Source organism: Aquarana catesbeiana, linkage group LG01, assembly GCF_042186555.1.
Source record: "Aquarana catesbeiana isolate 2022-GZ linkage group LG01, ASM4218655v1, whole genome shotgun sequence".
Lineage (NCBI taxonomy): Eukaryota > Metazoa > Chordata > Amphibia > Anura > Ranidae > Aquarana > Aquarana catesbeiana.
The window spans coordinates 223,172,706-223,199,989 of record NC_133324.1 but is presented as its reverse complement, the minus strand read 5'-3'; the positions used below and the strand labels follow the sequence as shown (position 1 = coordinate 223,199,989).

At 41.4% G+C, this 27,284-nt stretch overlaps 1 protein-coding gene and 1 long non-coding RNA gene across 2 annotated transcripts; one reads left to right on the top strand and one right to left on the bottom strand.

Moving 5' to 3' along the window:
- Positions 1 to 246: 246 nt before the first annotated feature.
- On the bottom strand, positions 247 to 11,781 carry LOC141139383 (uncharacterized). The gene is made up of 2 exons (XR_012243758.1): positions 6,549 to 11,781; positions 247 to 914 (listed from the first exon to the last, which is right to left on the bottom strand). It is a non-coding gene; the product is annotated as an uncharacterized lncRNA (long non-coding RNA).
- A 1,831-nt stretch (positions 11,782 to 13,612) lies between these two features.
- On the top strand, positions 13,613 to 25,539 carry XBP1 (X-box binding protein 1). The gene is given in 6 exon segments (XM_073625404.1): positions 13,613 to 13,931; positions 18,279 to 18,375; positions 20,648 to 20,776; positions 22,428 to 22,505; positions 22,508 to 22,591; positions 23,959 to 25,539. Coding segments are annotated over 6 exon segments (1,308 nt in total). The 5' UTR covers positions 13,613 to 13,638; the 3' UTR covers positions 24,586 to 25,539.
- Positions 25,540 to 27,284: the final 1,745 nt, after the last annotated feature.

Below are 27,284 nucleotides of genomic sequence, written 5' to 3'. Positions count from 1 at the left end.
ACAAAAGTCCAAACTACAAACATGCATGCTCGGAAGCAAGGACAAGCCAGAATCGTTCTGTCTTGTAAACTAGCGTTCGTAATGGAGAACTGACATTCGTGACGTGGCAATTATGAAATCTCGAAATGCAGCGGACAAGTCTCTTCTTCTTTAATGGGATAATAATGAAGCTGCTTTGCTGGTGATACTGATAGAGTTATTGCAAACGTATTTTAAAAGGCTTTTATTTTCTAGTGATATCAAGAATAATATTATTATGCTTTTTTTTTTTTTTTTTTTTTTTTTTTGGGCGAGTTACCCCAACACCATTATCCTGTTGTTTTTAAGATCAAAGATACAACTATGTTGGTGTCCCTTGTCAATTTTACATTGTATTTTTTTTCACTGTAAATGCCTACTCCCAAACTGTCATTTAAAGTAAAACACATAGCTAAGTATTATTCTCCACATTTTTTTTTATTGTGCATTAAAAAAAGGAAACAAATACAGTTAGACATGCTATCTGCCAATAGAACTTAACCAAAAAGTGCATTCTATGCATCCAAAAATATAGAAAATATACCAAATCAAATCATTATTCAACCAAAAAATAAAATAAAAGCCTAATGCATGTGTCCTGCTTCTTAATATAGGGGGTCACCAATGCCAAGAGTTGGTGAAAGCAGGGGTCCGTCATCCGGAGATAATTACGAAAATCATCCGGATTATTCTCCTGGAGCTCCCACAGCAAAGGCATATAACATAATTGGTCACGATTAATAAAGCAACCAATTTTTGGTCCAAGAAATCCTCCTCCTCCTGTTCCTGGACTGGATTTGGGTCAAAGCAATAACTCCAAGGCCAATAATAAATAACACGTTATCTCCTCCGATTCCGCAACATGGCTGGTTGACGAACGGCCGTTCAGAAAAGAACTGAAAAGCCAAAAAAAGGAAAAGCGCAAACTGAAAAGTGCTAAATGAAAAGCGCGAAATGAAAAGTGCGAATCAACACTCACCAAACTTCTACTAACATGAAATTAGCAGAAGGAGCCCAAAGGGTGGCGCTAAAGAGCTGAAAAAACACGTAGTATGTCACCTCCGGAAGGTTTTACCCCCCTTCATGACCAGGGCAATTTTTGCTATTCAGCTACTTTAACTGCCAATTTCACAGTCAAGAAACACTGTACCCAAAATTACATTTATATATTTTTTTTACATAAATATAGCTTTCTTTTGGTGGTATTTGATTGCCACTTTTTATTATATGAATGAAAAAACACAGAAAATTTTGAAAAAAAAACCCAATATTTTTTGTTATAAAAACATTTCCAATAAAAAAAAAAAAATCAAAAAAATGTATTTCTTTATAAATTTAAGCCAAAATGTATTCTGCTACATGTCTTTGGTAAAAAAAAATCCCAGAAAGTGTATATTAATTGGTTTGTGTGAAAGTTAATGGATCTGCAAATGATCATATATATATACTGGAATTTATGCAGCTATGATGCTATGCTAGTAATGTCAGTGATCAGCAACATACTGTGATAGTGTGGCGGCTAAACTAACTGACTGCCACAGACATCATTAGCGACACTAATACAGTGATATAATAATATCAGATATAATACTGTACAATGTAATAATGACACTGGCAGGAAGGGGTTAATATCAAGGGGCAATCAAAGGGCTAACTGTGTGCCTAACATGTGTAATATGTGCTGCTTTACTAACAGATCTGGCTCTCAACTTTGCAGGGAGAAAAAACAGCCAGATCGCTGATCTGTATACAGAGCCCTCTATGTATGTAAACACAGGACTCTGTGCTGTGATTGCTTACAGGACCTGTTGACAAAATCCCACTGTGGCCAGTGACAGTGTGGGCTAGCAGGGGGTGTGCACATGCACACTAATAACCTGAAACAGTCTGGATGATGTACATGTATATAATCCGGCCTGCCTGTGCTGCCCTGCCGCTGTAAATGTACTATGGGTGGGCGGGAACTGGTTAAAAAACTGAGGATTTCTGAGAGTGGGAGGGGTTCTATGGGGGTCCTTACAGTTCTGCTTTGCCAGTGTTCAGTCACTTGAAGATAGCAGCATATAACCCAGTCATTTAAGACTGGTCTGAACTATATGCCAAGAAACGACATACTTACCTGAGCCCAATCTTCCTCCAGCGATGTTCATGAGAGCCTCGGCTCTCCGGGGACTTTCCCACCTCATTAGCTAAGACAGCAGCAGAAGCTATTGGCGGCTCTGTGTGTGAATGGACACGCAGAGCCGTGGCTCCAAAGCGAGACTGCTTGAGTGCCCCCATTGCAAGCTGCTTTCGCTGGGGGCACTTGGCAGGAGGGAGGGGCCAGGAGCGCCAGCGGGGGGAGCCGAGAAGAGGAGGATCGGGGACGCTCTGTGCAAAAACACCGCACAGAGTAGGTAAGTATAACATGTTTGTTATTTTTAACAAAAAATACTTTATTATCACTTTAATATGAGGCATAATTATACTTTTCCTCCACTCTGTGTCCAGGGCCAATCGTCAGGCCAGAACACCATCATATAGGGGCATGCCCAATGCTAACCACATACCAATTTACAGAAAGTTTGAGCAGCTCTGAGAAGATACCCAGTGTATAGCCCCAAGTTATTTTTTGGTACACAATCACTTTTCCATGTTATCACACATCTTTAAACAGCCATTGGGACACAGAACTGTCTCTGCTGAATGATGCAAGACCTCAGCAACATTTCACAAACAGGAAAGAGAATACAATCTCTAACTACTAAAAGTAACACATTTTATGCTTAACAGTTGTCAGAAACTTCTTATTTTATGAGTCATAAACAATAGGTAGAATTACTGTTTCTGCACCAACAATCTGAAGCTCATTGAAAAGCATCAATAAAATCCTGCACGTACGCTGTGTAAAAAAGTACTACAAACTTCTGACACATTTTTAAAGTGGACCTGCCACTTATGTACAACAGCATTACATATAATTAAACACGTGGCCACCCTACAGAAAATGTTTTTTACAAGTGATGATTTCTACATCATTTCCGATTATTAGTTGGCCTAACACCTGTCACAATGCTCTTCTAACATGTTAAGGCTCATGTACACAGGACGTTTTACAACCTCCCCTGAACAATTTAACTTGACAGATAGTAAACAACGTTTAAAAAAAAAAATCAATCTTTCCATGTTTACATACCGCTTTGCGTTTAGGAGCGTTTTTTTTCAAATAGTCAAAAATGTATCTCCATTAAAAATGCCTGTAAATGAAACGCAGTTAAATGCTTGTTATCACGTTTACACACGTTTACAAGCTGTTACAGGCATTTAGCATTTCAAATGCCTCTAAACATCCGTCCTGAACGCATTTTTTTGCTTTCCAAAAAATGCTTCTAAACTCAACTGCCTAGAAACGACTATAAACGACTCTGTGTACATGTACTGATAAGATAACATAGAGGAAAGTTCATGGGCAGCTGAAAAAAACGTCCGACTGCTCCTAAACGTCCGTTTACCAGCAGCAATGTACATGAAGCCTTAAGGATCTTTGCATATGTAACAAAGTCCCGAGGCCCCTGAAGCCCAATGGTGACCTCCAGATTTAAGGACAGCTGACATCCTTCAGTGTAGAGTGGGTTACAAGACATGGTGGGTGTAATGCAAGATGAACAGGTGAGCGCCAGACACTTTTTGAATGCAAAGAGATTTATTGTCTCTTAAACAGAACTGTGGGAGAGAGGATTAGGGCCGGGACACCCTTAGGTAGATGCAATGTTAATTGGCAGACTCCCAGACTTCTATAGGTAGACAGCTATACAGGTGAAGGCCTCCAGCTGGACATGACTTCTGTATAGGTAGGACAGCTGTCTCCTATGGCAACAATCTTGTAGCTGTTACTAATGGTAAATGTATTCAACTTCTGCAATATGAACAGTTCTCTTTACCCCACACTCACTCGCTGTGGGTCTTCGCTCAACGAGCTCCCAGTCTCTCTCACTGGACTCCAGATCCAATAGAGCTCTTTCACTGTAGAACTCAGTATCTTCCCCAAGCGTCACCCCCCGCTTCACTGCTGGGTCCCTGGCTTGGTACTCACAGATACTTCTCAAGCTTCACCCCTGCTGACACGTTAGGCCCCTGGCTTGGCACACCACAAGCGTCACCTCTGCTACTGGCCTCAGCTCACTCACTGTGGTCTCCGGTAGCAAGGTGGATGGTCTCTTTGTGGCAACAGCTTCCCCTCTACCTCTGACCACGACAGGTTCCCTGGCCGGCGGAACCGTTACTTCTGGTTGGACTACAAGCCCGCAGTCCCAACCCGGGCTGAGACACCCCATTCATTTCTAATCTGTCCTTGCAATGCCCTTGTCTTATCTAATATCGCAAGATACCCAACCACCTAGTGACAGAAAAGAGAAGTGCAGCAATTCCAGAATTAGGGTGAAATCAATTGACCTCCTATCAATTGGCCAAGGCAACTATCACTTGGCAAATAAATTTAATAGCAACCCTGCCTAAACATCAGGGTGCTACACATACATACTTATGACTGTATGTGTGACATACTCCATATTCAGTCAAAAGGGGAAGACAAACTGTTGCAGGTCCCAGTGTAGCACAGTTGGTACAAGGATAGGTAGGTAGACCGGGTGGTCAGCTGGCCACACATCTTTGACATGCAGAGGCTACTTTCCCTAAGTTATGCCTACACTTACAGTACTGTGCAAATGTTTTAGGCAGGTGTGAAGAAATGCTGTAAAGTAAGAATGCATTTTAAAAAATATATATTTGTATAATATAAGTGAGCAGACAAAAGAAAAATCTAAATCAAATCAATATTTGTTGTGACTACCCTTTGGCTTCCAACCAGGATGAATTCTTCTAGGTACAGGTAGGCTGCTCCAAAAGTCTTGGAGAATTAACTACAGAACTTCTGTGGATGTAGGCTGCCTCAAATCCTTCTGTCTCTTCATGTAATCCCAAACAGACACAATGATGTTGAGATCGGGGCTTTGTGAGAACCAAACCATCACTTCCAGGACTCCTTGTTCCTCTTTATGCTGAAGATAGTTTATAATGACATTGGCTGTATGTTTTGGGTCATTGTCTTGCTGCAGAATAAATTTGGGGCCAATCACACGCCTTCCTGATAGAATGGCATAATGGATAAATATCTGCCTGTATTTGTTAGTATTGAGGACACCACTGATTGGGCAACGCTGAGGATCGTAGAAGCAATGGTCGGTGAAGGAAACTTAATACAGCAGATGAAACACACATCATACTTACTTCCCTTCCGCATCGGAAGATGTCCAGCAGTGCCATCAGCTCAGAACTGGTGGAAACCAGTGAGACCCAGGTTCACTCATCTACTATCTGGAGAGGTCTGGCCTCAAGTGGTTCTTAATGGAAGAATTGCTGCCAAAAAGCCATACATCTGACATGGAAACAAGGCTAAGTGACTCCACTATGCATGAAAACATAGGAAATGGGGTGCAAAAAAATGGCAGCAGGTGCTCTGGACTGATGAGTCACAATTTGAAACATTTGGCCGTAGCAGGAGGTAGTTTGTTCGCTGAAGGGCTGGAGAGCGATACAATAATGGGTGTCTGTAGGCAACAGTGAAGCATGGTGGAAGTTCCTTGCAAGTTTGGGGCTGCATTTCTGCAAATGGAGTTGGAGATAGGTCAGGATCAATGTTGTCCTCAATGCTGAGAAATAGGCAGATACTTATCGATCAGGGAGTCGTGTGATTGGCCCCAAATGTATTCTGCAGCAGGACGATGACCCCAAACATACAGTCAATGTAATTAAGAACTATCTTCAGCGTAAAGAAGAACTGGGAGTCCTGGAATTGATAGTTTGCCCACCACATCTCTAAATCATCATCGACTCTTTCTGGGATTACAGGAAGAGACAGAAGGATTTGAGGCAGCCTACATCCACAGAAGATCTGTGCTTAGTTCTTCAAGATATTTGGAACAACCTACTTGCTGAGTTCCTTTAAAAACTGTGTACACAAGCACTGTGTGTACCTAAAAGAATTGATGCTGGTTGGAAACCAAAAGTGTAGTCACACCAAATATTAATTTGATTTGGATTTCTTTTCTCTTCATTTACTTTCCATTTTGTTAAGTGATAAATATAAACTATTAACAACTCTACTTCTGAAAGTATTCTTAATTTACAGCATTTTTTCACATCTGCCTAAACAATTTGCACAGTACTGTACATGCCCATATTCTATGAGTAATGGAGCCCAAAGCCTCAGATCAATTTTTGACACTTGATGCACTAGCCAACAAACATGGTACTTGTTGTTATGACATTGCCATCATCTAGACAGCAATAAATATAACAATACTAGGGAATACCAGTGAGAGGTTCCCTTTCACTTCCTGTTGGGTCTCCAGGAAAGAGGTGATGTAAAATCTCCCCATTGGGACACAGATAGCAAGATACCTTAACCATGCTATTCAAAAAAAGTTTTGGCTTTTCACATACTTTTCAAAAATACAGGTTGACCAGGACCACTTTTATGTGCATATACTTACTTGCAGAAGTGGTGTTTTCCCAAATCATTAAACCTTTTCGTAGTGCTAATAAAGTATCCAACATTACATTCAAGACTCATCTGCTAGTATTTCTGATCATCCACACGCACCTCACATGGAAAGACAAAACACAAATTATCACAAATCAAGCTTACAAAGTCATAATACATTTTATGGTATTATCTTTTTTTTTTTTTTTTTTTATGCATGTTAAGAAAACTTCACTGTACAGTGCATAGAAAACTTCCTTCTACTCATTTGCTGCTAGAAATCACTGCCTTATGCTTATCTGCTATATTTCCTGTCACCCCTATATAGATTTATAAGAATTGTATAACATCCATCATAAGGCAGCAGTTGGAGGCATCTGCTCTTGAGTTTGAATAATGAAGATGGCATTCCAGTACCCATAGGCAGTAATATTCCACCAGATTAGATACCAATCCTCCAGTCAGTCTGTACACCTTATCCCCCCACCAAACTGTCCAATAAGAAATTATCAGCAATCAGTTTCCTTGGATACTTTTAGTGAATCAGTATTGATTTCTCTGATATAAGCAGGTGCCAGAAATGGTCTAATATGCAAGTTTCTATGCACTAATCTATACATGTGAATTGAAAGATCCATAGAAGCCTACGCAATGTATGTGTCCTTTGTGTAGGCAAAAATAATGTTGTATTAATTGCTAATGGTAGCACCCTTCTCAATACAGCACCTTCAAAAGGTAAACACATGTATGCACATTAGATTTAATTAAACACTTGTATGGGAGGAGTGGGCTTTGAAAACAATGGCACTGTCTGTATTGATTGAAGGAATTTACTTTGATTTGGGTGTCATAGCCTTGGGCATGTCCCCTTATCTCCTTGTTCCTCATGCCATGAGTATGTTGTATAAGCAGTGTGCAAAAAGTAATAATAATACATTTAAAGTAACAATAATACATTGTCAAAGAGTTCAAATTTGCTAATCAATCCATCTGATTCCATTGCTGCTTCATTCAACATGAAGAAGAAACTTCTTTATGTGTGCAGGCGGTCCCCGTATTACAAAGATGATAGGGTCTATAGGTTTGTTCTTAAGTTGAATTTGTTTTGTAACTCAGAACAGGTACATTTTTTAAGTGTAGCTCCAGCCCAAAAAACTATTTTTAAGCTTTTTGGAAAGCATAGGGAAGGGTTAACACCCCTGTAACGTTTGTTTTAATGTCTGCGCCCCGTTCAGAAGATTTCACCTCACTTTCTGTCGCAATGACAATTGGATTTTGAAAATGTTGGGTTGTTGTGGAAACAAGCCTTGGTGATAAAGCAACAGTGGAAATACCTTTTTCCCATAATAACTCTTATAGGAGAGAATTTCCCTTCCTATGGGGTAGATTTTCTCTCACTTCCTGTTGTCACCCTCTGTTTGTAAGTAGGAGTCGTTTGTAAGTTGGATGTTTGTAACTAAGGGACCACCTATAAATGGAATCCTATTCTGCCTATACATGATAAATAATCATAGTTTTAAGGTCACTTTCACATGGGGCAGATTCCGTTCCGATCAGCTCACTGATCTCCTCCTGATTGTAGCACAACGGGCAGATGACACATCCATGTCCACTCAGTTTCTGCACCAGACTGCTGTCTGTTTACACGTGACTACCCTCCAAACTGATCCACCTAAATGGAATAAGACGAATGGCCTTCTGTTTTTCTTTTTTTAGTGGACTGGATTGGACCCGGAGGTAGGCAAGTGTAAACGGACACAAGTCTGTTTATACCCGCCTGTCTTTAGGCATGCATGGCCCTTCTGATCAGGTCCACCTGAAAGACTGACAGATGGACTTGATTGGATCGCCCATGTCAAAGGGACCTAATTGTTTCCAATTTATTTACTTATAAACATCTGCGGGACACAACAAGAAAAAGATCAGGTCAAATTTTACTGTAATTGTCATCATATTGTCCCTTTTTGATAACAGTAATTGCTTTAAACTAGAAATGATGGCTTTGTGTAATTCTTTTCTGTAAAGCCACATTCGCACAGGGTGTACATAAACTTACATCCGTAGAGGGTGGTGTTTGTGATGCACAGGTGTTCCTTGCATCCCCATGCAGTCAGTCTCATTGCTGTCAATTGGGGCGCAGCAGCTGCACCAACACAGCCACTGCTCCCAATGTGACATCAATAGGTGTGTGTTGGGGGCGGGGGGTCCGAAATGCATCCAGGACGCATACAATTACACATGTCCTATGTGAACAAGGCCTTAGATGCAATTCTTTCCTAAAAATTACTGTTGCAGAAGATTAAGAACTGAAGAAGTAAGAACTACTAGAATTTCACACATGTCAATACTAACATTGAAAATCTTGCTCGGGTTTTATGAATTTGGTGCTAGGCTTCCAACTACATCCACACCACCAGAAATGTTTTGCAAATGCCTTACTGAATTGCCCTGATACTTTCTTTCTTGCGGCATTAGAGATGTGTTTTTTTTTTTTAATATTTTGTAAGTAAAGGCAGATTTATGTATTCAAATAGATGGCATATGTACTGAAGAAAAACATAAATGGCAAGTGTAGCCAATATGATTACAACAGAATAAATGCATTTTGGAGAGTTCAGCAGGATCTCTTGAGTTGATGCAATTGTTTGTGTAGGTATAGGATGAAGAAATAGGTGCCTGAAATCTCCATTCCATTGTCTTTGGGTTTCCTTTACTGATTGTCTAAAAACATTTTCCATCTATTAGATCATTAACCCCATGTCTACCAAGGTATATTTAAAAATGTGGGGTTAAAACAAGCACATGACTGCTGCTGCTGCAGCCATCAGCTTTGTTTGTTTTGTTTAGCTGGCTTCTGTCTTTCATGTAAAAATGCCACCCAAATACTTTTACAGTACTGCAAAGAGCACAAATGTAATATATTGCAGCTTGAAGTTTTTTTTACCTTAATGCATTCTCAGGTCCAGTAACCCCCCTAGCACCCCCAAATATTTACCTGAGCCTGATTTCGTTCCAGTGTTATGCATGAGAGCAGAGGCACTCTCAGCTCTCTCCCTCCTCATTGGCTCAGACATAGCCATAGGAGCCATAGGAGGGAGCGGGGGGCCGAGTCAAGTCAAGGTCTGTGTGTCTTATGGACATCTAGAGCAGGGCTCAGGAGCAAGCTTGTACGAGTGCCGCCATAGCAAGCTGCTTGCTATGGGGGAACTCGGCGGGGGGGGGAGCCAGGCGCGCAGGCGGGGGACCTGAGGAGGAGAGGATCGGGGCTGCTCTGTGCAAAACAATTGCACAGAGCAGATAAGTATGACATATTTGTTATTTACAGACAAGCAAAGTGGATGGAGGAATCCTCCCCACTGTGTTATTGTATTATGATGGCAGGGACTCCCCTGATTGGCTACAGTGCTGATCGTACAAAAATTTTCCAGCAAGCCTGTTCATGAGAGGTCGATCCTTAGATTGACTTCCCACAAACAGGAATGGCCATATACGGATCGAAATTTGGCTGGTCCCTGCTCAACCAGCCAAATTTTAATTCACCTATGGTCAGTTTCAGTGTTCACTTTTCAGGCTAAAGCCAGCCATAGACGGTTCAATTTTCTTTCCTGCAACATCGCCCAATTCCCCCATCAACACAATCAGTGTTGATGGCGCAATCCCTCCCGTGGAGCTATTGTCTTCTCCCAGCTGGGGAGCGGGGATAGGAGGTTGGGGCACAGGGAGCTGTCCCTGCCAGGCTTTAGCCACTGGCAATAATCTCATGAAAAATCAGACAGGCTGTTTGTACCCAAGTTGATTGATCAATCAACTTGGGTACAATCATCCTGTCCATACATGGTTCAAATCTCGGCCGGTCCCTGCTGAACCAGCTGAGATCTGAATGGTCTATGGCCGACTTAAGAATATTTTCATCATGTACATGCTTCTCAGAAATGTAGTGTCCTTCTCACATCTTGTAATCTTAAAAGAAAACACAAAAAAACTCATCTTTCTTGTGTAAAGTGCTAGTCCCATCAATCCACCATGTCTTGGACAGGCAGACATGTTTGGTGTCCAAGATGTGTGACAACCATGGCTCTTTCCAAAGACTGTGGAGAAAAAAAAGCATAGGCAAGAAGAGAGAGGGCGTGTGTTATTAACATGATTACCATGAGAAAAAAAAGAATAAAACTAACGCAACCACCACATCTAAGGATTGGTAAGCTGCAAAATTTTTTTTTTTTGGGAGTATATATGCATTATTGTATCTATGTTTTTTTTTTTTTCTATTGGATGACTATGCATCGTCTCAGCTTTGCCACTACTAACTGCCAACCTATTAATTGAAACAAATGACATTTGCTAGCTGCAAACAAACTGAAGGCAATGCAGAATTGTTCACCACTAGTGTCAGGTCCCTGCAGCAGCTAACATTTACATTGATTATTTACAAAGACAGGCGTCACTGCAGGAGAGCAGGGAAGATTTTCCAGTCATTGTATAATGCGGTGGTCAAACAGGCTCGACAAAAACAAACAATGCAGCAGATCCAAGCATTACATTCACTAATTAAGCTGTCTTTAGGTTAAAAACAAAAACAAACAGAGCAGTAACTATTGTTTTAGTGTGGAAAAAACTTATTATTGCATACAATGATCCTCCAGAATAATTCTAAAGCTATTAACACCCTTATGCTCATGTTTGCCAGTATTAGACCATCCTTGCCTTGGCGACCCACTGATTTGGAAGAAGCATGTGCACAACAGGCATCATATACTTTCACTAGCTGCATGCTTCTTCAAAAGCAAGGCAGCTGCTATAGCTCATGGCTTCTTCTGACAGATGCATTGTCAGATAAGTCTGGAGACTGACTCGTGGCTAAAGCTGTGTAAAGTCCTACTGATTGTTTTTAGAACACAGCCACAGACTGAGTAAAAGAAAATGTCTGTTGCCAGAATGCTGCAAAGAAGGACCCCTGCTCTCTGTCTGGAAGCGGTGGTCTCTCTGCAGATGTCTGATACACCCCCTGCTGAGGTAGAGCTTCCCAATCAGGGAGTAGGAAGTTTGAAGATTAGAGGGTTCTAGGTGCAACTCAGAAAGGGAGGTGTTGGACCTCTGCAGAAAGATCTCTGCTTCCACTCATTGGGGGTTATTTATGAAAGGCAAATCCACTTTGCACTGCAAGTGCACTTGGAAGTGCAGTTGCTCTAAATCTAAGGGATAGATCTGAAATGAGGGGAAGCTCTGCTGATTTTATCATCCAATATTGTGCCCCCCCCCCCCCCTCAGATCTACAGCGACTGCACTTCCAAGTGCACTTTCAGTGCAAAGTGGATTTTCCTTTAGTAAATAACCCCCATTATGTTGCTGCTTTCAAACAAAAGCAAATTGTAAGACAGTGCACACATCTTTTTTTTGAAATGGATAAAGTAAAAGTTTACTTGTATTTTAAACCTTACAAATACTCCATAAACCAGATAATTACAAAAGTGAGGACTGAAAGGTAGGAAGGGAAGGACAGAAGGAATGAAAGGAAGGAATGGAAAGAAACACAAATTAATTAATTTAAGGGGGAAGAAGTTAAATGAATGAAAAAAAAAGTAAATGAAAGGAAAAGGATAAAGGAAAGGAAATAAAGAAGAGGAGAGAAAAGGGAGGAGAATGAAGAAGGGAAATACAAGGAAACTAAGGAAAAGAAAAGAGGAAAGAAGAAAGGCAAGAGGGTTAAAGAAGGCAAGGGAAAGAAAAAAGGAAGGGTAATGAAAAATGGAAAAAAATGGGAGAAAGAAATAGAAAGAGGAAGGAAAAGAAGGGAATAAACAAATCAACCGGAAAGGGAAAAATGGACATATGGATAGGAAGGAAGGTAGAGAAAGGATGAAAGACAGGGAAGGGAAAGAAAAAAAAGGTAAGGAGAGGAAAGAATAGGAAGGAGAGAAGGAAGTAATAAAAGGAAATGAAGGAAGGAAAGGGGAGATAGGAAGGAAGGTCAGGAAGGAAAGAGAGGGATGCAAGACAGGAAAGGGAAGGAGAAGATGGAAGGAAATGTAATAAGAAAAAGGTAGGAAGGAAGTCAAAGGGAAATAGGAAGGAAGGTTAGGAAGAAAAGAAAGAAGGAAGTAAAGGAAGACAAGAAAGGGAAAGAGAAGAGTGAAAGAAAAAGGAAGGGGGGAAGTAAGGAAAAGAATGAAGGAATATATAGAAATGAAGGAAGGTAAGGAAGATAGGAAGGAAGGAAGATAAAGAAGGAAGGAAAGGGAAAGATAAGAGGAAAAGAACATGGAAGGGAAGGAGGGGGGAGAAAAGGAAGGAAGGAAAGGACAGGAAAGGGAAAAAGAAGAAGGAAGAAAAAGAAAGAGAAGAAATAAAAGGAAGGAAGGAATAAAAGTAAATGACGGAAGGAATAAAAGAAAATGAAGGAAGAAAGGGGTGGTAGAAAGGAAGGTTAGGAAGGAAGACAGGAAAGGGAAAGAGAAGAAGGATAGAAAAAGGAAGAGGGTGAAAGAAAAGGAAGAAAGGAATAAAAGAAAATGAAGGAAGGAAAGGGGAGATGATAGGAAGGAAGGAAGGAAGGAAGGAAGGAAGGAAGGAAGGAAGGAAGGAAGGAAGGAAGGAAGGAAGGAAGGAAAGGAGAAGGAAAAAAGGGAAGGGGGGAAAGAAAAGGAAGGAAAAGAAGAAATGAAGGGGAAATTGAAGAAGAAAAGGGGAGGTAGGAAGGAAAAGGAAGGGCCAGTTCACACCAGAATCATACAGACCCTTAGGAAGAAATTAATGGGGAGTGAAGAAGGAAAGAGAATGAAAATTGAAAATGAAGAAAAGGAAGGGAAGAAAGGAAACAAATGAAAAGAGGGAAGGAGGAGGAAAACGGTAGAGAAGAAAAGAGAAGGGAGAGATAGAAGAAATGGAAGGGGGAAGAAGAAAGAGACCAGAGAAGCATTCCTCTCCCTCCCAGCTCTCTATAACACAACCCCCACACGGATCCCGTGCACCTCTTCCTGCATAAAGCCTATAGCCCCACCCACACCCCCGGGCACTCCGCCCCCTGCCCTCACACCAATAGCGGCAGGCTGGCCGTGACATCACGGGGCTTGTCCAATAGGGAGGAGACACGCTGGGTAGATATGAATGGCCGCAGTGCTCAGTGTAGTAAAGTCTCTCCGTCTAGTCTGCCGTGCTCCTCCTCCCGTCCCCTCTCCTCCACCCTGACACCCATCCCGACCATGGTGGTCATGGGAGCCCCCAAAGTCATCTTCATCCCCGGAGGACAGTCCGAGCAAGGGGAGTGCCAGCAGCTCACCTCCGTCATGTTACCCATACACAGCCCGGACAGTCCGGAGTCATCGTGCAGCGACGTACCGCCGAGGAAGAGGCAGAGACTCACTCATCTCAGCCCGGAGGAGAAGGCGCTCAGGAGGTGCGACCCCCCTTATTACATTGTGTGTGTGTGTGTGTGCTGGGACTTGTAGTGCACCTATGGTGATCTCATGTGATTGGTTGTCAGCTGAGATGAATGGAGGAGGCGATGACAGGTCCCCATACGGTGCAGATGCCGGCTTCTCTATGTAGGGGGTCAGTGCTGTGTGTGTGATCCCTCTATAGCTATACATATAGATATATATGTAGATATACTATATATATATCTCCCTTCTCTCTCCCAGGTATAGATATGATGGGCTGATGTCTTATTACATCTTCTAATAGAAGGAAAGCATGGCTTGTCCTAGAGCAGCCACATTCCAACTGTCATTGTCCAGCACATTCATTTCTGTGTGTCATCGATGTATCTGGCTTCATTCCATATTAGATCAGTCTATCCCTGGACACTCGCCCAATCGGCAGTGTCACCCACTTGTATGGTTGTGGGATTTACCTATCACACCCACACCCTGTCCTAGGGGAATGTCCCATGCCCCCTATAGATCCTGACACCAGGAATTGTCCCATGCCCCCATAGATCCTGACATCAGGAATTGTCCCATGCCCCCCATAGATCCTGACATCAGGAATTGTCCCATGCCCCCTATAGATCCTGACATCAGGAATTGTCCCATGCCCCCTATAGATCCTGACATCAGGAATTGTCCCATGCCCCCTATAGATCCTGACATCAGGAATTGTCCCATGCCCCCTTATAGATCCTGACATCAGGAATTGTGCCATGCCCCCTTATAGATCCTGACATCAGGAATTGTCCCATGCCCCCTATAGAGCAGGGATTGCCCCATGCCCCCTGTAGATCCTGAGATCAGGGATTGTCCCCCTGTAGATCCTGAAATCAGGGATTGTCCCATGCCCCCTATAGATACTGAGATCAGGGAATGTCCCCCTGTAGATCCTGAGATCGGGGATTGTCCCATGCCCCCTATAGATCCTGAGATTGGGGATTGTCCCCCTGTAGATCCTGAGATCGGGGATTGTCCCATGCCCCCTATAGATCCTGAGATCGGGGATTGTCCCATGCCCCCTATAGATCCTGAGATCGGGGATTGTCCCCCTGTAGATCCTGAGATCGGGGATTGTCCCCCTGTAGATCCTGAGATCGGGGATTGTCCCATGCCCCCTATAGATCCTGAGATCGGGGATTGTCCCATGCCCCCTATAGATCCTGTGGGTGGATCCTGAGCTCATGTTCCCAGTATATCTTGTAATCAGGGATAGATCTATAAAAAAAAAACATTTTTTGGTAATGTCCTATATTTCCTGAGATCAGGGAGCGCCCCCTATAAATTCTTTGGTCAGGGAATGTCCCCTATATACCCTGTCTTTAGGGAATGTAGGCAGCTGGAGGGGGGGGGGGGTGAGCTGATCCTGCCTGCGTGGCAGCTCAAGGAACTGGCTGCCTTGACGTCACGTAGAAACGATGAATATCTGTTGGTTTTATGCCAGACCACCTCTTCCTGGAACTTTTAAAGCTTGCACAATTTGTAACATTTCTCAACCATGTGGTTGCTATTTGGTTAGCCTTTTTAGAATTAATTTTTTTCGTAATAGGGTGTAGGTAGATGAGTAAAATCCTAGTAAACTAGGTTACTAGTGATGGGTGTTGCTGCTGCACCTAGTTAATCGCTCTTTAAAACGTGTGTGCAGCTTAAAATGTGCTCCTTTACACAGGACCTCAAACACAGATTTTTCTGTTTTTTCTTGTTTGTTTGTTTTTTTCTTTTTTTTTTTTTTTGTTCTTTATGCAGAACAAGTTTACTGATTTGTTACACAGCTGTGTGCACGGGTCCATAGAAAGCTATACAGCTGTGTTCAGATCTTAAACATGGGCACAGATGTTTTTGCACCCATGTTTATGATTTTTAATTGTCTGGCTCTCCTTTTTATTCCCATAATATTTGAGTGTATTTAGTGTTCTTTTTGTAGCAATGATCAGAGCAGATCTAGCTACAAGTTGTCTGTACTATGAGCCCCTGCTGTCTTGTCAGTAACTTCAGTGTTAATCCTCTGAGGACTAAAATAAAACTGCCAGTGTGGTCAGACCCAGCCTATCTCCTGATCTGAGAATAGTATCCTGTTTTAAAGAGAAGTGAAGCTTCCAGTTATCTGCTGAAAGAGGAAATGAACTTTGGGTTTTACTCAAAAAATGCTTCTGACATATGTGTCATTCTTTTGTCCTTGCAGCCAGGAATGCAAAATGTGCATTTCAATTTTTCTTCAAATAACCTCCTTGAAATGGATGATCACCCTGGGTCAGTGATGGGAAACCTTGGCACCCCAGATGTTTTGGAACTACATTTGTCACGATGCTCATGCACTCTGCAGTGTAGTTGATCATCATAGGAAAGGTAGTTCCAAAGCATCTGGGCTGCCAAGGTTCACCATCACCACCCTAGGTCTTTCATACAGCTCTACTTAAAAGGATAAAAGGCTAGATCAAAGGAAAATATGTTGGTCATGGCAGCCAATTAAAGTCAATCAGATGACATATGGGGGTTGATTTTACTAAAACTGGAGAGTGCAACATCTGGTGCAGCTCTGCCTAGAAACCAGTCACCTTCCAGGTTTTACTGTCAAAACCGAATTGAACAAGCTGAAGTTAGAAGCTGATTGGCTACCATGCAAAGCTGTACCAGATTTTGCACTCTCCAGTTTTAGGAAATCAAACCATGACATACGTGTCTATTTTTCTCTGTACCTGAATTTGCGCATGAGGCTCATTTTATAATCTGTAGGAAGTGGCAATTATACCCAGGGGATGTTCGGCCCCTGAAAAGACTTGCAAAACATATGTTGTGGAATATCTGTAAATGCTATTAGCAGGATGGATATACACTTAATCTCTAGACTGCAGCCAACAGTAGGCTTCATCCAAATGCTTCTTAGTAGTTTGGAGGAACATATGGTTATCTGTCCCTTATAATAAATTAGTTATGACTTAAGAATGTGTACATAGCTCCTGGTTGTAACCTCCCCTGCAGTGCAAATACCCTCACACCCATCCGAGTATCCGCCACTGAACACCCCTTATGTTAATATTTGGACAAGTCACAATTTTGCTGCTTGTGTTCCATTTAAACACTGTAGAACTGTACAAAGCCATAACAATGGTATACCAGATACTGATCTTCCATTGTCCCTTTAATACGGTTTCCTTGACTTCCAGTAAACTTTAGCCTTTGCAATAAAGTCAGTCCTTTGACGCAAAGGTTTACTTGAGGAAACTTGTGATTTAAAAAACCTAAAATCACGTGGATGGCCAGCTGTTTGATTTTGTAGGTTAAGGTCGGTCAAAGCTTGAACTTCTGCTTTAACCAGATGTACAGAGCAAAGGCGGGATTAAGACCATTGTCTATGTCTCACCTATTACAGCTATGCTGTGTAGATTTCCTATAGATTGTATCTTTTTAATACAATGGATTGATGCCGAGTGGTACATGACTCAGTAGTTACCAGGCCATCTGTTTATTACTTATTCAGCAGCAACACTTAGCTGATGCAACTCTCTGTAATTTGTTTCCTTCAGTACAAGAGGAAACTTGCTCATGAGTGACATTTAACTGGGGCTGGCAGGAAAAAAAATAACCTTTTCCGTTTTATCTCTTCCTGATGTTCTAGAAATTCCTCAGCACTAATTTCTTATCATTAGAGGAACTATGCATTTGTATAGTTCCTCTATCTGTATAGAATGCATACTATTGTTTTCTCTAATAGTATGGTGGGTGTGGAGTAAATCTGCTATTTGTCTTCACCGCTTTTGCTGGTTTGCATGCTCACAATTGGTTGAGTGTATGTAAAGTTTGGACATAGACATAAGAGATATCTATCCTTATGTTTATGGGGTGAAAGAAGATAGCTGTCCAATTGCTCTCAGGGGAACATTGGCTGGATATGTTTTTATAAAATCTCTGATGAGGGGCACTAGCGGCATTTGCTTGTGCATCACCAAATTCTCAGCCAAAAAGAGGGAGATCACATCATGTTGGTTATTATGGGCTTCCTATGTCTTTGAAGACCCTGATCATCAGCCAGATGTGATTATGCACAGAATAGCATAGCATGTTAAATAGCAATTTAACAAACAGATATCAGATATTTATGTTTTTTGTCTTCTCTAAAATCCAGATATTTAGGCAGATGAAACCAGGTGGTAAAGTTGTGCACTCACTATATGTTTTACTACCACAGTCTGGTGGCACATAGATGCCGTGTGTGTGGTTGTGTGTGTGGTTGTGTGTTTGTTTTTTGTTTGTTTTTTTTGTTTAAGCTTAGCTTACCATGATTCATTATTTATTTTTTTTATTTTTATTTTTTTATATAGGAAATTAAAAAACAGAGTAGCCGCACAGACGGCACGAGACAGAAAAAAAGCCAGAATGGGTGAACTTGAGCAACAAGTTTTGGATCTAGAGTTGGAGGTAAAGTCAGCAGTATGGTGTTTTTTCTTTATCAGCCAGTGTGAAAGCCTTATGATTTAGTTGCGAGAAATGTTACATTTATCTCATTTTATCCGGAATTACTATATATATAGATATATATATCTATATCTATATCTATAGATATAGATATAGATATAGATATAGATATAGATATAGATATATATATATATAACTCTATCTCTCCTCCTTTTTCTCAATGGATTTACTGGTAGCACATCCTCTATTATTACATTGGTACGGGGGGGGGGGGTGTTAAGAAAAGTCACAAATTGTTGAAAATCAGTAAACGAACATTACACATGTGTTTTTATAGTGCTCCTATATCCAGGGTGGGTTTAAAGTCCTATTTAATGTTTTTCACCGTTTAGGGAATGTTTTCTGTACCAATTTAGCCAGAAATAACCTTATGTCTTGACTGGTGTTTAGTGGCGGACAGATCTAATGGCTAGGCTTGTCTTTTCGCAGCCCCTTTCAAATCTGTAGCAGTATTTGTTTAATATGCACAGCCCACACACCATGGATATAGCAGCACTATACAATGTATATGCAATGTCAGTTTACTCATTTACGACCCTTTTATAGACCCCTGGGGTGGTGGTCTATAAAGGGTGTTTACACACATTCCAGGTCAAGCTTGTCCTCTAATTTTTAGCTGTGCTAAATTCAATTCCCTTCTATTTTATGAAGCATGATTATATTTTTCTCTTCCTTATGAGATTCTACAGTTCAAAGTACACACAGCTTGCTATTGCTAACTTCATTCAGAAATATACGTTTCTCGGCTGTCATGCTGGAGCTCTTAACACCTCCTGCCAGAGAAAGGGTTCACTTGTCTTGAGTAATAGGGTTCCAATTATATAAATTTTATGTTTATTCTTTTGGCTCTATTGGTTCAAAAACCTTCCATATGTATGCCTGCTCATTTTCAAATTGGTGGCCTCACTCAGAACATTTCCACACAATTAGTATGCATCCATTCACTAGCTAAGATTTCCTTTTGATATAAATGGGTGACAAGTGGGTTTCATGCATCCCCATCATCTTGCTATTTAAAGCTCTTCTCAGTCCCTAGTATGTCAACAATTACAGCTTATGTCTCCAACCCTAGGCCTTCTCCCAATAACTACTTGTGTCCAACCCTAGACCTTTCCCATACATCACATGAGTCAAACACAAGGCCCAAGAGCTGAATCCAGGCCATTTCATGTCGCCCTCGCACCCCTACTGCAGCTGCGGCAACCCCCACTTTGTTGCCCTCACCTTGTCTCAGTAGTCAGCAGCAGAGTAGAGGACAGAACTCCTCCTCCACCAGATCCTGCACTTTTCCATACAGCCATGGAGAGGCATGTATCTGCCCCCCCCCCCACCTTTCCCCACCTCAACAGTCAGAAGCAGAGAGGAGGACAGAAATTCTCCTACAGATCCTGTGCAGCTGCAGCATCCCCTCACCCCCTCTCCTCCTCCCCTGGTCTCAGCAGACTCCAGCCGTCCTCTGGCCCTTCTCCAGACTCTGCACTTTCTGCTTCTCAGCTCTGCCCCCCAGCTTCTTCCCAGCAGCAGCACTGTGAGGGTCTTCTTTTGCCTTCTGATGGTAGGGGGTCTCTTGACATCAGATGGGGGGGGGGGGGGGTGCTCCAGACATCTAGTGTTACAGATACAACCGGCTGTTTGACAACAGCCATAATACTGATGCGGCCTGCAATTAAATTCAATTTGACACCCCTGCCATACATGGTACCAGTACAGTGGTTGCTGCTGTAAGAAATGGTTCTGCAGCAGGTGGTTACATCAGTGCTGTGATATACCTCTTCTATCATTGCACACCCCTAATGCAGTGTTAATTGAAATGCATTGCACCAATGGAGGCTTCATTTTATCAATCTTTTTCTATTTGACTTTACTAGTCAGGCAAGAAAAACCTGTCTGTCAATACCCCTTTCACCCAAGTGAACCACCCCATTCCTTGTCATGAGGTCTTCCACTCCTCCTAATTAGCTGGCAGAGCTTGTTTTAGCCTGGTGCAGTCATCATACTATTACTTTTTTATTTTTTCAGTAGTTTCAAATTATTACAAGCCTTAATTAGTGCCAATTAAATATTACTACTGCTTTGGAAAGTGAAGTGATGTTTGAAACCTGTTCCCATTCATGCAGTTTATAGAGCATGGTGGTTAGGGAGGCATTTTTGTCTACTTTACAGCTTCTTTATGATGTTCTCCATGCTCTGTGTTAACACATTGTTCCTTTTCCAGAATGAGAAACTCCTGATTGAAAACAAGCTTTTAAGAGAAAAATCCCACGGTTTGATAACCGAAAACCAAGAACTACGTCAGAGATTGGGCCTTGATGCCCTTGACGTAAAAGGGGAAGAAGAAATCGAGGTAATTATCATAACGTGATCTCATATTAACCTGGGCCAGCAGTAACCGATTCTAGTAAAAATGATATGATAACAAGAGCAGAAAGTAGAATGTGCAGCAACCAGCTAAAATCCAGTTAATTGCAGCAAGGCCAATACCAGAAGGATTCTGATGGTTTATAATGGGTACTGTACTTTACACTTTTCTACTTGTGTTATGTTATTGATTTAGTCCATAAATAACACTGAAGCTAGCTCATGGAATATGAATGGGGACTTTAATCTCTTTTTAGAGCTGTACGAATGTTGCTAGGTTTGAAAATCAAAGTCTTGTCATAATCTGATTATAATAAAGCTTCTGTAGCACTCTGTGGAATGCTGAACAGAATTCTCTCTATCAGCATTCTAAAACAAACTGCCAAGAACTCAGACACTCGTTGGATATTAAAAATATATAAAAATGATGATTTATTACAGGTACTTTGTATAGCACCATCCATTTAGCAGTGCTTTACATATATATTGTACATTGACACCAGTCCCTGCCCTCAAGGAGTTTACAATCTACAGACCCTATCTCCTATTCATATATACTAGGGACGATTTAGACAGGAGCCTCTTTGGAGTTAGTATGTTTCTTGAACTTGCAGAGCTGGAAAAGCTTGCTGAGTGACCCTGTTGCTCCGTAACACTAAGACTCCATTCACACCTTGGCTTTCGTTTTGCGGGTGGAATCTGAAACGCCATAATTTGCAGGACGCCCTTGAGATCCCTGCTTTTTTGAATGGCACCAAATGACGGCGCAATTGTGCCGTGATTGTCGCCCGGACCAGTCGTGGTAAAATTGCGGCAAAGGCGCGCAAACAGAATTGCGGGACACCTGATGCCCAAAATAAGTTCTTGTACTTTTTTTTTTTTTTCAGGCCTCCTGCGATTCTGTTTGCGTGTTTTTCCGTGATTGGTCGGGCAAGAATCGCGGCAGAATCGCACAGCGAATTGGTGCCGTTCAAAATAGCGGGGATTGCAAGCGTGTCCCTGCTATTTGCGGCATTTTCGAATCGCAGCAATTCCTCCCACAAAACGGAAACGCCAAGGTGTGAATGGAGCCTTATTGCAGGACTTCAGAACTTTTGTGTTCTAGTTTGCAAATGGTTGCAATGTTTGGTTCAGAAAGAGAGGAATTTGGAAGGGTAGTACATTGTATCAGATGATTTGGGAACAGGCTGTAGGCCAGCATTTATTTTATTTACGTACTATAGCACAGTTGGAGAGCGTGGGATGCTCATATTTCCTTGTCTTTGCGGAAAGTAAAGTTTTTAGTATTTATTTTCTCACAGGTTATGAATAAGGGGTGGGTGCGCTGAAACTATTTTCCTTGAAATGGATGCAATGTTCTATGTACTGTATTGTGGCATTATGAGTCTCTTGAGACTGACCTACTGTGCACAACAGACAAATCTCATGTTGTTGTTTTGTGTGTGTGTTTTTCTTTTTTATTGGGAAGCAACTTTTTGATGCTTCTGGAGGCACAGATGACACAACAGCAATGCATTTCATGTTCATGCTAACAGCAAGCTTTGACACTTAATACCTAATTAGTGCTATTTTTATGACAGTTATTTAATATCTGCTTTACTGCCATTGTTGACTCTTAATCTTTATATTTGCCGTAGGTTTTTGTACAGTCCAGAGAAGATGAAGTCAGTCCGGTGACCGGGTCCGCTGAGTCCGCAGCACTCAGACTACGTGCCCCTCTGCAGCAGGAGCAGGCCCAGACGTCCACGAACTTGACAGCATCTGCATGGATCCTGACAGCCCTGATTCTTCAGACAGTGAGGTAAGCAGCCAGATTCTAGTCTTTAGACTTTCATGTCATCTATACAGTATATATTTTCAAGACTGCATGCTGGACACTGGCAGATAATGTTGTCCATGATAAAATAACCAGTAATTGTCCATGCAATAACCATGAAGGCTGCAGCCTCTTTAAATTCAAAAGATTTATTCTTTTCGTACAGTAGTGCAGTCATTTCTTTTTGTCAGAAAACTACCACTCTTTTCTGCAATATAGTGCTTAAAGACTTGGTGGGATTGAGATTTTTGACAAGAAACGTTCTTGTGCAGATCCGCAGATGTTTTCCAGTAAAAGATGGTAACCCTGATTTACTAAAGGAGTAGTGCATGTTCATGAATTTTCTTCTTCACAATGCCACATAAAGGGATTGTAAGAAATCCATAATATGTAATGAGCATAAAACTAGCCTACTTCAAGAGGTTTAGGCCTCATACACACTGGACCTTATATTAAATTGATAAAAATGCCAGCAGCTTTGCAGTGAGTCTTTCAAAGTTTTTTTTTTTAGCTTTTTTTGACGTTGGAGCATTTTTTACAGCTGAAAAACGCCTCTCAGAACCCTAGTTTTGGTTGTGTGTTTTTTTTTTTTTACAGCCAAAAAATGCCCCAGCCAAAAAACAGTTTAAAACAGCCTGTGTGTGCATGGACACACAAGATAATGTGCTGGAGAGTTTATTGACTGCAGTAAAAAACGTCTGAAGCCGAAAAACAGCAGCTGTAAAAGACATCCACAAATGTCCAGTGTGCATGAGGCCTTATTGTTTGAGATGCAATGCTACATAAGTAATTTTAATTCATGCCTAGAGAAAGAGCTTGTGAATATTTAGGTCCCCTGTATAAATTAGTCTGTCTGTGTTGGGTGTGATTGCAAACATTTTAGATTAATCATGAGACCATTAGTATGTGTCTACAGCCCCCAGCTATTGACACCCTCCCAGCTGAGTTGCACTGTACAGTCAGCTGCTTAGTTTGGTGACAGGATGCACCAGGGCTTAGTGAAGCAAGAACAGCAAACAGACTGTTAAATCAACAGAGGCTTCAAACAATAAGACATTGAAAACCTCACATTTTTAAGAATAAGTTGACCTTTTTAAATGTACCATGAAACGCTGAATGAGGTGGTGCCAAATAAAACATATGAACGTGCCCTTACCAAATTCTAGGTTGTCCTGTAATGTTGGTTCATTTCAGAACAATACTTATTGTATATAAAACAATTACACATTGTCTCAGCAGTGAAAAATTCAATGATGCCTTTTTTTTTTTTTTTTTTTTTTTTAATGTATATCAGTATATTTTATCAGTTTTTGGATGTGCATTAAGTAAGTTATACCATTTTATATCTTTAGTCTGATATCTTGCTTGGCCTATTGGAAAGTCTGGACTCAGAAATCTTACTTGGCTACCAAGAATCACTGTCCTGGGACCAGCAGCAAGAGGTTAGCAGTGAATCAGATTCCATACCCACCGCCCCCTCTTCTCCTGTGGGGACCCCATCAATCAAGCTGGAAGCCATTAATGAACTGATTCGATTTGACCACGTCTACACAAAGCCCCTGTGCTCAGAGCAAGATGCAGAGCTAGGAATTGAGTCCAGCGTAGTCATTAAAACAGAGGAAGCATCTTTCAATACTACTTGTGTTGCCCCCATCTCCGTGAAGGAAGAGTTCCAAGAAGAAGAGCCCACCCCTGCCCTTGGCATACAGAGCTTATTGTCCTGTTCAGAAAACAACACAGAAAAAGCAGTAAACCTGCTGGATACAGGCAGTGACTCTGGCTATGAGGGCTGCTCATCCCCTTTAAGTGACATGTCCTCTCCTTTGAACTGTGGCCAGGCCTGGGAGGACTCTTTTACAAGTGAACTTTTCCCTCAGCTCCTCAATGTCGACTTGCACCAGTCCTGTGCAACTTCACCCCTTGCTGATCCTACTCTCTTCTGGAATCCCAGCCCAGAATTTGAAGATGAACCGTTTTAAATATCTGTCTGTGTTGTCTGACTCCTACGAACTGGTTATTTATACATATCTAAGCGTCTATTTTTTAATCTAAAGATTATATTGGAAAGTAAAGTATTGTTAAATGTTGACAATGTAATGAAAATCGGTGCCATCCCAACAGATTCTTTAATGAACTGTGTTTTTAAGTTGCTTCTTCAGTCCGTGTAAAGCTGTTTAATAACTTTTAAGCGTTTCCTTTGTAGAACTGGTAGAAGCATATTTTCTGTAACATTGTGGAGATCTGTTCGGACGTGGGTAGTCACCTAACGGCTTTGCTGTAGACCATGCTTGAGTAATTGTATTATGGAATTGGCGCTTATCTGAAAAGTCTATACAGGTTCCCCTACCCCTTCTTCTCATATTGGGTGTGTGGGAAGTACAACACCTGCAGGTTTTTCATCACTGTTCTTGATAAGTTCAAAGTCAAGCATAATCTAAAGAAACCTCTTTCTACTAACCACAGTCCTAACTGTGGTGTTTAAATGTTTATCTTCAGGTAATTTGGTCATTGTGTAAAATCAATATACCTGCCTCATTAGAAACACTTGCATATAAAGAAAAAACTCACATACACATTTCAATATACAAACTGTTCCGCCACCCATGAATTTTGGGTGCATGAAGCAGAAGGAATGCAAGTGAACCTATTCCCTTTTTTGTTTTTGCCTTTGGTAAAGGCAATTTTGTTTTTCTTCATTTGGTGGAACAGATGTCCTGCTATATTGATTAGCTTACAGGTAGGGGTACTAAGCTTTGAATTGTTTAATTCAGCAATGTGTAGAAGTTGGAATACCCCAATAACTCGGATTTATATTTTGTAAAATTTACTATGTAAATTAATTCATCGATTTTTATATCCCTCCCTGTATATGAGTTGCTTCCTCAGTTTTAATATTTAAAGAAAAAATAATTAAAAGAGCATTAACTATTTAATACATCTGTGCATTTATTAATTCCTGTACAAAATAATTTGGTGGGTGTATGTACAGTATGAATGTTTGTATTTCGAAATCTGTACAGGAAAGCAATGAGTAGCGTTGCATGTGACTTTACTCCTGCTTTTGGGGTTTTCGGGCAGTTTTAACAGTCTACATTTTTTACCAGGGCTGATGCTGTGCAGAAATTTGTCAAATTCATACAGAAAGTCATTCTCCAGGACGATTCACTTGAGTGGTGGATCTGCCCGCCTGCAGAAAACACAAGACCTAAGGAATTGAATTTAAAAGCTCTCCTGTAGCTCCTAGCCCTCCATTCTTGTGGTTCCTGCCTTCTGAATATATACCTTCTGTTTGTTCCCCTTGGTCTTTCTGGAATTGGCAGACCCCCCCCCCCCTTTCCTGCCAGCTAGCCAACAACCATGTGAGCAGGCCAGTGCCACTGCTGATGGGTTACATGGCACTACCTAGGGGCTCTCCAATGGTTTCAGTGGCAGCCATAAAAACTTCCATGAATTCTGGGATACTGTTCTGCCCCACTTTAATGTTTTTTGTGTGTATTATTGATCTGCATCAAGATGTTCTTTTGTAGTATGCCGACATCTGCTTTGGCTGTGCTTTTCCAGGGTGACAAATGCGCATGAAAACTATTCCCCAATAAATCCTATGTAACTGTTCATACTGCAGGTGCCCTGCGCTTTGAAAAGTTCTGCAGGTTGTATCTTTGGTGCAGTTTCTCAAAAGCGCACTAAATAGGCACCTTCCATTGTAAGTCAATAGAAGCGTATTAAAAGTGCATCAGTGTGAAAGGGCCCTTAAGCCTAGTACACACATGCCAAATGTTGGGTGACATCAGCCGGTTCAATAAAAACCGTCTGACATTCGGCCCGCGTGTATGGCAGCTGGTCTGATAGAAGCCGGCCGAACAACCGACATGCTCTGTCAGACGAGCATGCTGGAAAGTCAGCAGCCGACTGGCTCTCGATCAGTGCTCTCAGCTAATGGCAAATGGCAGTAACCAAATTATTCCCAACAGTAAAATGCAATCGAGGTGGTTGTTGCACATGCAATATGATCATGGTTGATTTTACAAAAATCCTTTTTTCCAGTCCTTTCGTAGAAATACGGTTTGTGTTTCCCGTCTTCTGTTCTTGTATTGATGCACTCTGCTGTATGTGTACCCTTGCATATTTTATGCTATGGAAATCCCTTCTGCATACCTGCAGGTAAGAGTATACTGGTGTTTCCAGTTTTTCCTGCTGTGATTCCCTAAAGATTACAGTAGTCTGATTTACCTGACTTGCCTTACTTTCCCCTTAGTGAATCCCTCTGTGTGCCCTGAAGTAGTGGATCTTAGCACTCACAGTTAAAGGTGGTTTCTCTTTTCAGTTCCTTGGTGGCAATATAGGAAATAGACTGAGTTTCCAATTTTATATTCTTGTATTGATGATTTAGCCCTTGTAATGGAGAAAAAAAAAAATCTCTCTATGGTAACCTTGTAACATACGTACATGGTAAAGCTTCATGTATTCATAATGTGAGTATTGCTGTTTACTAATTTTGCATTCTCAACAGTTTTCTCGATGTGGAATGTTGCTCCAGCAATGGCTTTATCGATATAAGCCATTCATTCATCCTCTCGCTATTTATGTGTTGTTTTTGTTAGACTCCAAACTGACAAAACGGGGGAGATTTACTAAAATGGAAGCATTCAGAAGATGTCACCGCTGACATCCATAGAGG